At 35.5% G+C, this 12,517-nt stretch overlaps 1 protein-coding gene across 3 annotated transcripts in view; it reads left to right on the top strand.

The window, feature by feature from the left end:
- LOC150109453 (uncharacterized) overlaps positions 1-12,517 on the top strand; it is a 710,474-nt gene that overhangs the window by 337,226 nt on the left and 360,731 nt on the right. For all 3 annotated transcript variants that reach the window (XM_090413228.1, XM_090413221.1, XM_090413233.1), the window contains exon 8: positions 5,700-5,871. In XM_090413228.1, coding sequence (XP_090269354.1) covers positions 5,700-5,871 — 172 coding nt within the window. The remainder of the gene's footprint in view (positions 1-5,699; positions 5,872-12,517) is intronic.

The raw sequence follows: 12,517 nt of genomic DNA, 5'->3' as shown, positions 1-12,517 counted from the left end.
TCCACTGCTCATATGGGATGTCGAAGAGAACATCTATGGAAGCAATCATTTTCATGTTATTTGCAGTGTGTCTTCACAGAAACAGTGTTCTACACAAATGTCGATGTGTGAAATGGGTACAGCCGACAAGTACATGTTCCCATTTTGCAAAATGTAATGTTGAAGCATTTAGTTAAACACCTGTCATTGAAGCTGTGTAGTGTGTAACAGATGGTATTTATCAGGCAGCAATAGCCACAGTTCCAAAAACAGTATCTTGATTTCCACTTTTTATCCAAAACCTTGGTTGAACCCAGGCTGTCAAAAAGATCGAGGAAGAACATGGGATATATTTTGTAGATACCCGACTATATCAAATTTAATAGCTTTTAAATGTGATCATGCCAAAGCACATTATCTGAGAAGTCAGAGTCAAAAACAATCTTGGATCCAATTTACATCTTAGATTAATCAAACAACTACTGGAAAAATGGTATGGGATAAAATACAGAAAATGAAAGGTAGATTAAAAGTGAAACCACCATTGTCTAACTTGGAGAATAATGGATGTGTTGTTACTGATCCCAAAGCTGTTGCAGACACTTTGTAAGAAAATTTTGCTAGTGTCTCAGCAACAGCTTCTTATCCTCCTGAATTTTTAATATTGAAAGAATAACAACTGAAACAGTAGCTAAACTTTTCTATCAAAGGGTTAGAGCCGTACAATCAATCAGTCATTAAGGAGGAGCTAAAAAGAGCTCTCTTACAATCTCATCCCAGTGCAGTAGGTCCTGATGACATTCATTATGGGATGATAAAGCATCTTCTGTGGATCTCTTAATATACAACAGAATACTTATGGAGGAGTTTCTGGATTCTTGGCATAAGTCAGTTATCATTGCCATCCCAAAACCAGGAAAGGAGCCACTCAAGCAAACAATTATTGATCCACTGCTCTAACCAACTGTATTTGTAAGATGTTAGAGAAAATAGTTATTGCCAGACTTCTTTGGTATTTAGAAAGCAGAGAAGTCTTTTTTCTAAATACCTTCTCTCTAATATGCAATGCATCTTTTGTAGATCATTCAATGTTGGACCATTTGGATCTATCTTAATTCTCGTGGAAAGGCTTAGACGTTGGTTATACATTCTTACTAAATAGCTTAAGGAAATTACAACGTACAATGGAATATACATTAAAATAAATTTTAATACACTTCCAATATTTCGGCAACGTCACATTGCCATTATCATAGGAACTTAAATACAAGACACGTGCACACAAGCACAACACACAGTAAATGAGGAACAAAGCAGGTAGCTATTCTTTCTCCTAAAAGTCCTGATGCTGCCTCCTAGCAGGCAGTGTTGGTATTCTTGTCCGATTGGGCTGAAGGTCTTCTGATGTAGGTTTCCAAATTTGGGGCAGTCTCATGCAACCAAATTTGTTTAGGTTTGGATTGTTTCTTAGGGCTAAGGCTGACTCCATGAATAGCCTTTCATATTTGAATTTACTATGGTGTATTATCGTGGCTTTCTTCCACCGTATTCTATGGCAGGAATCCAGTGCATGGTCTGCGAGACCAGAGTGGCTGTATTGGTGAAAAAACTGGATGTAGTCCTTGTGTTCTGAAATTAGCTGTCCTGCCTGTTTGGCCAAAGTAGGACAGCTTACAGCTGCAAGGGACTTGGTATACACTAGGTAGGTCTAGAGGGGTGGTGGTTGGTCTTTAGTGGAGCGGATAAGAGATGCCAATTTTTTATAAGGTCTGTAACAAGAAGTTAAGTCATGTTTTTTTAGGATTTTTGTAATTTTTTCTGAGGTGCCTCGGATATAGGGAATGGTGACAGATTTAGAGTAATCCTCGTTGCAAAGGGGGAGGCGGGGGTTGTGGTTTATTGATTTCAATATGTTTTGGATTTTTTTGGGGGTAGCCATTGGCTAAGAAAGTGTTGACAATGTGGTTTAGTTCTGTGGTAAGGGCATTGTTATTTGAACAGATAAGTTTGGCCCTGTTGTGTAGTGTCTTTATGACTCCATATTGTTGTGAGGGGGGGGGGGAGATTGTTGGTGAATGTATCTGCCTGTATGGGTGGGTTTTCTATAAACTGAAAATACCAAGGTTCCATCAGGCTGGCAGGTGACTAGTGTGCCTAAGAAAAGAAGGCAGTTGTTTTTTTCTTCTTCCAGGGTGAACTTACTTCTGCGGTGTTGGTTGTTTAAGCATGTTAGGAAGAAGGGGAGTGCATAGGAGCCATGTGGCCAAATAGCGAACACATCATCAACATAGCGAAGCCATATAGTTGGTTTTTGTGGGGCAGAGTTTAAGGCTTTCTCTTCAAAAGTCTCCATATAACAGTTGGTCAAGGGTGGGAAGAGTGGAGGACCCATGGCTGTCCCCTCTATTTGTTTGTAGAATTTTCCTTGCCAAACAAAATAGCCTGAGTTCATTGTGAACTGAAATAGGGCTGTGATTTCGGGAGGAAGTTTAGCTTGGATTAGCTCTAAGGATTCTTTGAGTGGGACATTTATGAATGGGGAGGAGTGGAGGAGGAGTGAAAAATCCAAAACATATTGAAATCAATACCCCCCCCCCCCACACACACACTTTCACAACAAGGATTATTCTAACTCCATCACCATTCCCTATATCCGAGGCACCTCGGAAAAAATTACAAAAATCCTAAAAAAACATGACTTGACCTCTTGTTACAACCTATAGAAAATTGGCATCCCTTATCTGCTTCACTAAACACCAACCACTCCCCCTAGACCTAACTGGTGTATACCAAGTCCCTTGCAGCTGTAAGCTGTCCTACTTTGGCCACACAGGCAGGACAGCTAATATCAGAATTTCAGAATACAAGGACTGCATCTGGTTTCACCAATACAGCCACTCTGGTCTTGCAGACCATGTGCTGGATTCCCACCATAGAATATGGTGGAAGAAAGCCACGATAATACACCATAGTAAATTCAAATACGAAAGACTATTCATGGAATCAGCCTCAGCCCTAAGAAACAATCCAAACCTAAAAATTTGGTTGCATGAGACTGCCCCAAATTTGGGAAACCTACATCAGAAGACCTTCAGCCCAATCGGACAAGAATACCAACATTGTCCGCTGGGGGCACCATCAGCTTTTAGGAGAAAGAATAGCTACCTGTTTCGTTCCTCATTTACTGTGTGTTGTGCTTGTGTGCACGTGTCTTGTATTTAAGTTCCTATGATAATGGCAACGTGACGTTGTTGAAATATTGGAAGTGTATTAAAATTTATTTTAATATATATTCTATTGTACGTTGTAATTTCCTTAAGCTATTTAGTAAGAATTGGATCTATCTTGGACAAAAAAATTAGTAATATAAATAATTTTTTTTTAACGTGTTGATTTTTGAAATAAATTTGTTTTTTATTTATGTTATTGGCATTATAATTCTAATACGAATGTTGTGGTTTCTATTTTTTTAAAATAATTTTTGATTATTATTATTCTGGAAATTTTCCACAACAAAAAACCAAATAACGGGAAAACAAATTGCAATTTACCTGCTTGAACAGAAGCATACTGCAACTTGATAAAGCCATCATATTAGACATACAGAATGATGAAACAATGCTAAGGATATCAGAAACTATAGCCATTAAATGTGACATAAATTCCATAAACGTTAACTTGGCCCTATGTAATCTCAGAGAATTGGCAGCTCCACAAAATGCCAGTTAGGCCAAGATTCTCACCAATAGAAAGCAACTGCAGAAAATCTGATGCAAATATAAAGCCGACACGACATACACTCTACTCTGCCCATGAATTCTGAAGTTGAAAACTCCCATTTTTTATCTTTTTATTTCCCCCCTTTTTTAAATTTTGTAGTTCATCCTTAATACGAATTTTTCGGTTTTTAGTCAGCATATTTTTCCATATATTTTTATCTCTATTTTACCCCCGTTTTTTTTGAAAAAAAAAAAAAAAAGCAGATGTCATCCGTGGTATAACCATATTAAAAGTGAAGATATCAGAAAAGAACTCAACATGGTTAATGTTTAAGAATGTGAAAGCAGAGCTTATCTGGGATAATTAGATTAGTTTAAAGTAAAAATGGAAGATTAAGGTATAGGTCAAAAAGAGCATCAAACACTCAAAGGAAGATTAAGGTATAGGTGTTTCATGCTCTTTTTGACAGTGATGTAAATCTAAGAGCTGACTGTATTTGGAGGCCCAAAAGATGGCCTAAAATGCCTAATGCTAAAGAAATTGATAAGAAGCCAGTATTGAAACTCTGTGTTGGACTATTATAATATGATTCCTCACCCCTGTGGATGAATGTCAGAAAATGATAATGGTGACTATTTTCATTTAGAATACCTCATTGTTTGAGAACAGTATGTGTGTAATTTATGATTTAAAAGCAAAGGGCATAAAAGCGAAACATAATTTGTTTTCACAGGTGCCAATTTTGTATTCCAGAATTTCATTAACTAGATATGACTCATTTCATGCAGAGGAAGACATGAAAAATTTGTTTCATTTTGTGGAACATAGTTTTCATGTCCATTAATGTTGTTAATATACTGCTCAAAACAATTAGGGGATATTTTGTTTTTCTAGTAAATTATAAATTTATAATAATAATTTACAAATGTAACACATTTATTTTAAAATATTCTTAATATGCAACAGTGTAGAACACATAACTGCATACAAAATCATGTTAAGACCTGTCTAAAAGTGTCTTAGTTGTGTTAGCATGTGGGGGGGGGATTATAAAAGCGTAGCTTGTTGCGCTCACTTCCACAGTGCATAATTATCACTTCATTTGTAAACTTGTGTCACCTATCACCCATTATTCTGTTAAAAATGACAGAACAACATGATATCCTGGAATTCATGGCTTGAAGCCATTGGTTGATTAGAAGCTGGACAAATGCAGCAAGTTGTCACTCAAGCATGTTGTGTATCTCAAAGCGTAATTTCATGCATTTGGAATCGCTTTCTGGAGACAGGAAATGTTTGCCGAAGACAAGGTCACCCATCACAAACAACTCCAACATTTGAAATCAAACATTTAACGCAGCACAACTTCGCAGCAACAGGGAGGCTGGTATCGACACAAGTAGTACGGAATTGTCTTCATACCATAGATTTATATGCTCAAAGACCGATGGTTTGCATTCATTCCAGAACTCGAAGGTTCTGGAACTTCGAGAACTCAAAATTGCTCTCACAGAAGAGTGGAGAAATATCTCACAAGAATTGTTTGATCATCTTATCCAGTCCATTCAATCAAGATATACCGCTGTTTTGGCTGTAAATGGAGACCATATGCCCTATTAAAAATGAACAAAAGCGTTTTTGGCTATTTTTGTTAAAATTCTTTCATGCTAAAATGTATAATTTGTTAAATTTTTAATAAATATCGATTATTTAAACAATATCTCAACAATTACACCCTATCCATAAGTAAGAAATATTCATTCATGTATGAAGCACTCAATACTTATAATTATTTGCACAAATTTATAATTATCCAACAGAAACTAAAATATCCCTTAATTGTTTTGAGCAGTGTAGTTAACAATGGTATTCATACTGATTATTTTACTTAAGTACAGGAAATTGATGAATAAAAAATCACCTTGTATGTGGTTAAATTTTTAATGTAGTCTAATATTATTCACCATAATTTTGATGTTTATATATTATGTTATTTCTAGATTTGCTTTAGCAAAAATAAGGAGAATGAAAGTGATAGAATAACAGAAAGTGGGGAAGGTTCTGATTCTGTAACGTTGTTTGGAGAGAAAATGAAAGACAAAAGTTTCAAGAGAAAATCCAGTCTTAATCGTGCTGTTGTCGAAGAGCATCAAGGCATACCATTAATTAATGGTAGGTTTTTTGTTTCTGTTCATTTTTTTTCTCATAAATCATTTTGTACAGAATTTTTTTTTTTTAAGTATTGCCTATACATAAAATGCTTATTTTGCTATTCTGTCCCTGTAATGTGCTAAACAATTAGCTTAAATTTATTGTCATCATCAAGAAAATTGCTGATGACAATAAATTCATTGGAGAAAACATTGATAATGATAACAGATCAGTGATATATATGTCTGTGTAAAATATAAGAGGAAGTGTGCAGGTTAACATTTATCTGATACGAACAAAGTGAACATGCCCATGAAGTCCTGTATAAGCTAAACATTTGAGCATGAAATGCAAGTAGCATGTCTTCACTTGTGGTAGTTTAAAAAATTTTTTGTTATAGATTCTTATAGATACTTTCTGTATGAACTCTCACTACAGGTATCTTCATTATTATTAATTTATCTCACTCTTCTATATGCTTCCTAACATAGCTTGATTATGCAAAGTGTTATCCTGATGAACATTTTCTCCGAGAAAGAGAAAGTAGGAGAAAGGACTGTTCAGTGGTATATTGCTGTATGTGTAGCAGAAAAATACTGTGCAGTATATACAGTTTTACTTCCCATACTTCAATATTGTTTCTTAATGACATAATGAAGATACCGAAGAACAAGATGGACAGTGTTTCAAACACTGAAAACTGAACACATTTCTTTTTCAGAAAAAGTTTGTGACATTTTTTCCTGTTCATTTAATGAACACTATTACCTAAATCAATACTGTTCATTTAATGAACAGTATTGATTTAGGTAATAGTGTTTTGTTATACAGTACATTGTTGTTTAATTTTTCCTGCTGTATTACACTGATGATGATCCACAATATATGGATCAAAATATTTGTGATCTATCTTAAGTAATTTATTTATAGGGAATACCTAGAGACCCAAGAAATGGTCTCTTGTGGTGCAAAGTTTGCTGTAGTGAATTTAGGGGGGGGGAGATTGACCCCCCCCCCCAACTTTATTTTCATGAAATAAAGGAATGGTGACAAAAAAAGAGGAGGGGCAGGAAATTGTACATTTCCTGCCATTATAAAGGACTGTAGGAACCATACATAAAGCACACAAATGACATGCTAAATACATATGCAAATAATAATTAGAGACAAGAAATAATAGACTATGTTTACTAAGAGAACTCTATTATTCATAATTCTGCATGTTACATGTAGACACCATTGAAAATTATTTAATTAAGATAAGATAGATTACAAATATTTCAATTCATATATCGTAGATCATCATCAGTGTAATACAGCTGGAAAAATTAAACAATGGTAGTATATAGAGAAATGATTATTAAGAACTATACAGTTCAACTGTATAAGGTTTTTATTACATGCATGCTTCATATTTTATTTTATTTTATTATTTTTTTTAAAAATCACATGCATACACACTTCATTTGATCCTAATAGTATCGATTTTTACCAGGTTGCCTTGCAACTGCATATAAGAAGATTCCATTCTCTGTACACCTTCATCATCATCATCATCAAATTCCTGCCATGTACCCACAAGGGGTGTACAGGATATGATAGTACTACATGAAAAAATTATATCATTACTAACTTCCTATCTACAATTTTCCTCCAAATCAGTCTGTTACAAGACTCCAACATTATTAGATCTTATATTTCTATCGTCTAAGGTATCAATACGTTATCAATCCACGTATATCTTGGTCTTCCTCTGGGTCGTTTTGCTGCCAACTTGGCAGAGAACACTTGTTTTGCTAATCTTTCCTCTCCCATTCTATTTAAGTGACCATACCATCTGAGATTAGCTCTGCTAATGCATTCCTGGATGCTGACAATATCAAGTTCTTTCCTAATATCCTCGTTTTTAATATGATATTGCCATTGATGCCATCTGTTCACACCTATAATCTTTCTCAGGACTCTCATATCTGCAGTCTCTAGTCTTTGGTCAAGTGTTTTACTTCTGACCCAGCTCTCAGATCCATAAGTTAAAACTGGTTTGAACACTGTCTTGTATACAGCTAATTTAGTGTTCTGACTAATTTCTCTCTTATTCCATATGAATTTATTCAATTGATTTCCCACCATACCAGCTTTGCTGATTCTGTTGTCTATTTCTATATTTAATTTACCATCTTCAGTAAAAATCGTGCCTAAGTAGCTGAAATGTTTTACTTGTTACACAGGTTCTCCATTTACAGCACAGCTGACATTTTCAATGATTCTGCCTATTTTCATTGTCTTTGTCTTTTTAATGCTGACCTTCATACCATATCTATTACAACAACTATTCAATTTATTGATGTTGAAAGTTTTTTGTTGAATAGTCAGAGAATCTTGCAGACTTGTAGCAGATTTATTTAGAAGTATAACATCATCTGCATAAAGCAAAGAGCTGACATTAACATCTCCAATTTTGATATCATGTTTAATACCACTTTCCTTCATAATGTGATCCATATAGATAATGAATAACAGAGGGGATAATGTACATCCTTGTCTCACACCAGATTTAACATTAAACCATCTTCTTGTACTTCCTTCAATTCTAACTGCTGACTTACAACTCAAATAAAGACTAAGTATTGCTTGATATAATGCAATACTGCAGCGTATTGAATAGCTTCTCTCTTGGCACCTTATCATATGCCTTTTCCAAATCGACAAAACTTAAATACAGATCTTTGTTATATTCCCATGCTTTCTCGACTATTTGTCGTAAAGTGAAGATCTGATTCTGACAGCCTCTGTTTGGCCTGAATCCAGCTTGTTCTTCACCAAGCTTTTCTTCCACAATTCTTCTCAAGTATACTTGCATAGATCTTGCCAGGAACATTCAGTAGGGAAATACCTCTGTAATTCTCACATTCAGTTTTATTTCCCTTTTTATATATGGGTACTATGAGAGCTCTACTCCAATCATCGGGAATTTGTTCCTCTGTCCAGGCTTTCTGAACTATGCAGTGCAGCCACTGTAAGACTCTTATACCACCATACTTCAGCATTTCTGGTCGAATATCATCTACTCCAACTGCCTTTTCACATTTCAAGCCTTTGATGGCTTTTTCTACTTCAAGTATGGATATATATTCCTGACTGCATGTCTGGTCAGTGTTTTTTGTCACTGTGCTGTCATCACTGCTTGTTTCATTTAGCAGTTTTTCAAAGTAATTACTCCATACTTCAAGGATATCTTTTTCTCCTGTTTTCATGTCACCTTTATCATCTCTAACTCCTTTTACAGCACTCTTTCCTCCATTCCTAAGCTTCTTCAACAACCTCCAGAATATTTTGCCACCTTCTTGATATTTATTTTCTATATTCTTTCCAAAGTCCTCCCATGACTTTTGTTTAGCTAGTTTTACACAGTCTTTAGCATTCTTGCATTTGTCTCTATATTCTCTAAGAGCACAAGCTGACTTATTTGACAGGAACTTTTGATATGCTTTCTTCTTTTCCTTCACTGCCTCTTTAACTTCCTGTGTCCACCAGGGAGTTCTGATTTTTTTATCCTTGCAGACAACCTCACCACATGCCTCTCTGGCAGAATCAATCAATGTTTTCTTCAGAGTTTGCCACTGAATCTCCAAGGTTTGATTCCTGTTCTCATACTCTTTCATTTTTTCTTCAATAATCTTTGTGTATTTTAGTCTACAGTTCACATCTGAGAGCTGCTCAACTTTTATTCGCTTTAAAACTTTCTTACATGTTATTCTTTTCAATATGAAATTGAATTTTATCCTGCTCAAGGCTAAATAGTGATCACTTCCAATTTCAAATCCTCTGTACACTCTGGTGTCCTGCACCAGGGAGAAAACATCACTATCAACAATAACATAGTCAATGAGACTTTTCTTATTCCTAGCCTCTTCTCTCCATGTGAATTTGTGCACATTTTTATGTTGGAACATGGTGTTAGTAATAACCAGTCCATGTCCTGAGCAGAAATCCAACATATATTTGCCATTGTTATTAGCTTTGCTCTTTTCTCCAAATTTTCCCAAAATATTTTTGTATGTCTCACAATCATTTCCTACTCTGCTATTTAGATCCCCAACAAGGACCAACTTTTCCTTTTTCATTGTGTCAGTTGGTTTTTCTAAAGTCTCAAAAAATTCCTCCACTTCTACCTTAGTAGAACCTTCTGTGGGACTATAGGCACAAATAAGTCTCATTGTCCATTCCCCATTCTCATATTTGCCCACATTACTCTACTTGAGACTGACTGCCATTCAAGAAGATTAGCTTCGTATTTTGTGTCGAATACTATGGCTACTCCTTCTTTTCCTTGATTGTCATTGCCTGAATATAACATTTTGTATTTATTGCCCAGAAAGATCTCACCAGTTTTGGTTTTTTTTTTGTTTCAGTCACCCCCTTTTATATCGAACTGGTACTTATCTAATTCCTCAGCTAGCTCCATTTCTTTGTCATTCAGGCTTCTTACGTTGACAGTACCGATCTTTAACTCTGGTGATGTTGAGTTGGGGGTTTGTTTTCAGATTTGTTCCAGTAGCTGACTTAATCGCTGTTCGGCCTGGTTCCCTGGCGAAAACAACGGGGGCCTTGTTTAACCGGGCGACGCCCCAGCCAGCATGAAATTTTGTCATGTTGTACTATCATTTTTTATTTTGGTTTAACCAATAAGAATACAATTTGGTCGGCTAAATCCCAAATTGCTAGCCCATCCTCGTTCGTTCAGTATCCAAGTAGATACCCAACAGGGTGCACCACGAGAAGGTGAGGATTGGACATTAGGTCAGAAGCCCTGGTCGGTTCTTCGCATTCCTTTAAAGGCTATGTGGAGGTCTCCTCTCAGTTATACAGCTTTGACCCTTAAGCACCCCTGTACACCTTCATTGTTATTTAATTTTTTAATTTCGAACTGTGTTATGCTGATGATCCATGATATGTGAATCAAAATATCTGTAGCTAATTTGTAATGTGTAAAAATATTTGCACTGTGTCTACATGTAACTTATGCTGAATTAAAGAATAGACTAGAAGTGTATGAAATTATAAAAATGAAATCCAGAATTAATATCTCATTATCTTAAATCTTCATAATGTATGTCAGTCTGTACCATTAGAATCCAAAATAACCTGAAAACTTCAGTGTTCAATCAACTTTATAACTGGTCACTGCCATTTCCAAAGGACACAAGTGATGAACATTGGTCAGTATTAGTCAGCCTGCATTAGTTATAAATTTCATAAAAGTTATGAAGTTTGTGTAGGTAACAAGTCATTTTGTGGTTAAATGATTCCTTATTAAGATAAAATACTGTTATGATTTAGACCATTTTGATTTTAATGGTACCATCTGCGCATATTTAGTTCCTTGTGAAAATTTCAGGTAAGTGAGATTAATTTAATTTTGAAATGTTACATTACATTTCCAAATCTAAACATCAGTTCTGCATTTTCACATTTTATACTCTTCTTGTTCTTTCTTGTACAATTTCCATGTTGTTTGCATTTCTACTTTTTCACATGTGGCTTTATGTGCTCTTTATGTTTGGGTGTTGCTAATCCTTTGTGTTCAGCCATTGTGTACAGTTTAATGCAATTTCGTTTGTCCTCTTTCTCATAATTTCATTTACCGTATTTTCCATAATATTCTCTGCCCTGTTTCTTGCCAGTCATTTCCTTTATGCATACTTCCTGCCATACATAAAAATTGTTCTGTTGTCAATGTACAATTTCCTGCCATTTTCTTTCTCTACTAATTATGAGGAAATTCAGTTCTCCCACATGAAAGTTTGAGCTTTTGCTGTTTGTAATTGGGAAACTTAAAATAGAATTGGTTTTATAGGGCTCATGCCAGAACTTTTCTGTAGTTTGTTATAGCACATTATTTAATTCTAGTAGTATTCATTATGGTGCACATCTGCTGTATTTACTGCATCACTAAAAATTGTGCCTAAATAGCTGAAATATTTTATTATAATACAGCTATATTGCCTGCTTCAGTTTTACTTGTTCTATTGAAATATTTTACTTGTTCAATACATTTATTATATTATTATTACCTGACACCTTCAAGACTAGAGTGCCCTCATGGGAGGGCACTCCAGTCTACCCCACTATACACATCTCACTATCTTCCCTGCTACTTAATCCTCCAACTATGCCCAACTCACTGGCTCTGCTACTTAATTCTCCATCTACACACAAAGACATTACTACCATTAACACAGAATGCCATCTACTGCCCACCGCCAACAATATTTTTAGTCTGTAAGTTCTCCATTTAGAATGCAGTTGATATTTTCCACCTTCATGCCAAATTTGCTATTGTAGAAAGTTTATTTTTCACTTGTTAGAGTATAATAAAATTAGTTTAATCCTTTTTCCAAGTGTGAGAAAACAAAGTTTGCACATGAAAGTATCTTCAGGACTGGGGTAAGGTGGTACAACACCAGGGCAACTCGTTGCAAAGGTGGAGCAAGCTAGTAACACTCCTGTCTCAGTATCTCCTATAATGCAAAACACATCTCCTTGCGGATATGTCTAATGTTATGCATTAAGGGAAGGGCCACTACCCAGACTAGTTTCGACCTTTATTGAGGTCTCTTCAGTGGGAACCAGGCCCAAGTGGAGATACCAGGCAGAAGCATTAGCA

The sequence above is a fragment of the Typopeltis vanoorti genome, chromosome 2 (genome assembly GCF_054136105.1).
Source record: "Typopeltis vanoorti isolate ZY-2024b chromosome 2, IOZ_Tvanoo_1.0, whole genome shotgun sequence".
Lineage (NCBI taxonomy): Eukaryota > Metazoa > Arthropoda > Arachnida > Uropygi > Thelyphonidae > Typopeltis > Typopeltis vanoorti.
This window is presented reverse-complemented; position numbering and strand designations above follow the sequence as displayed.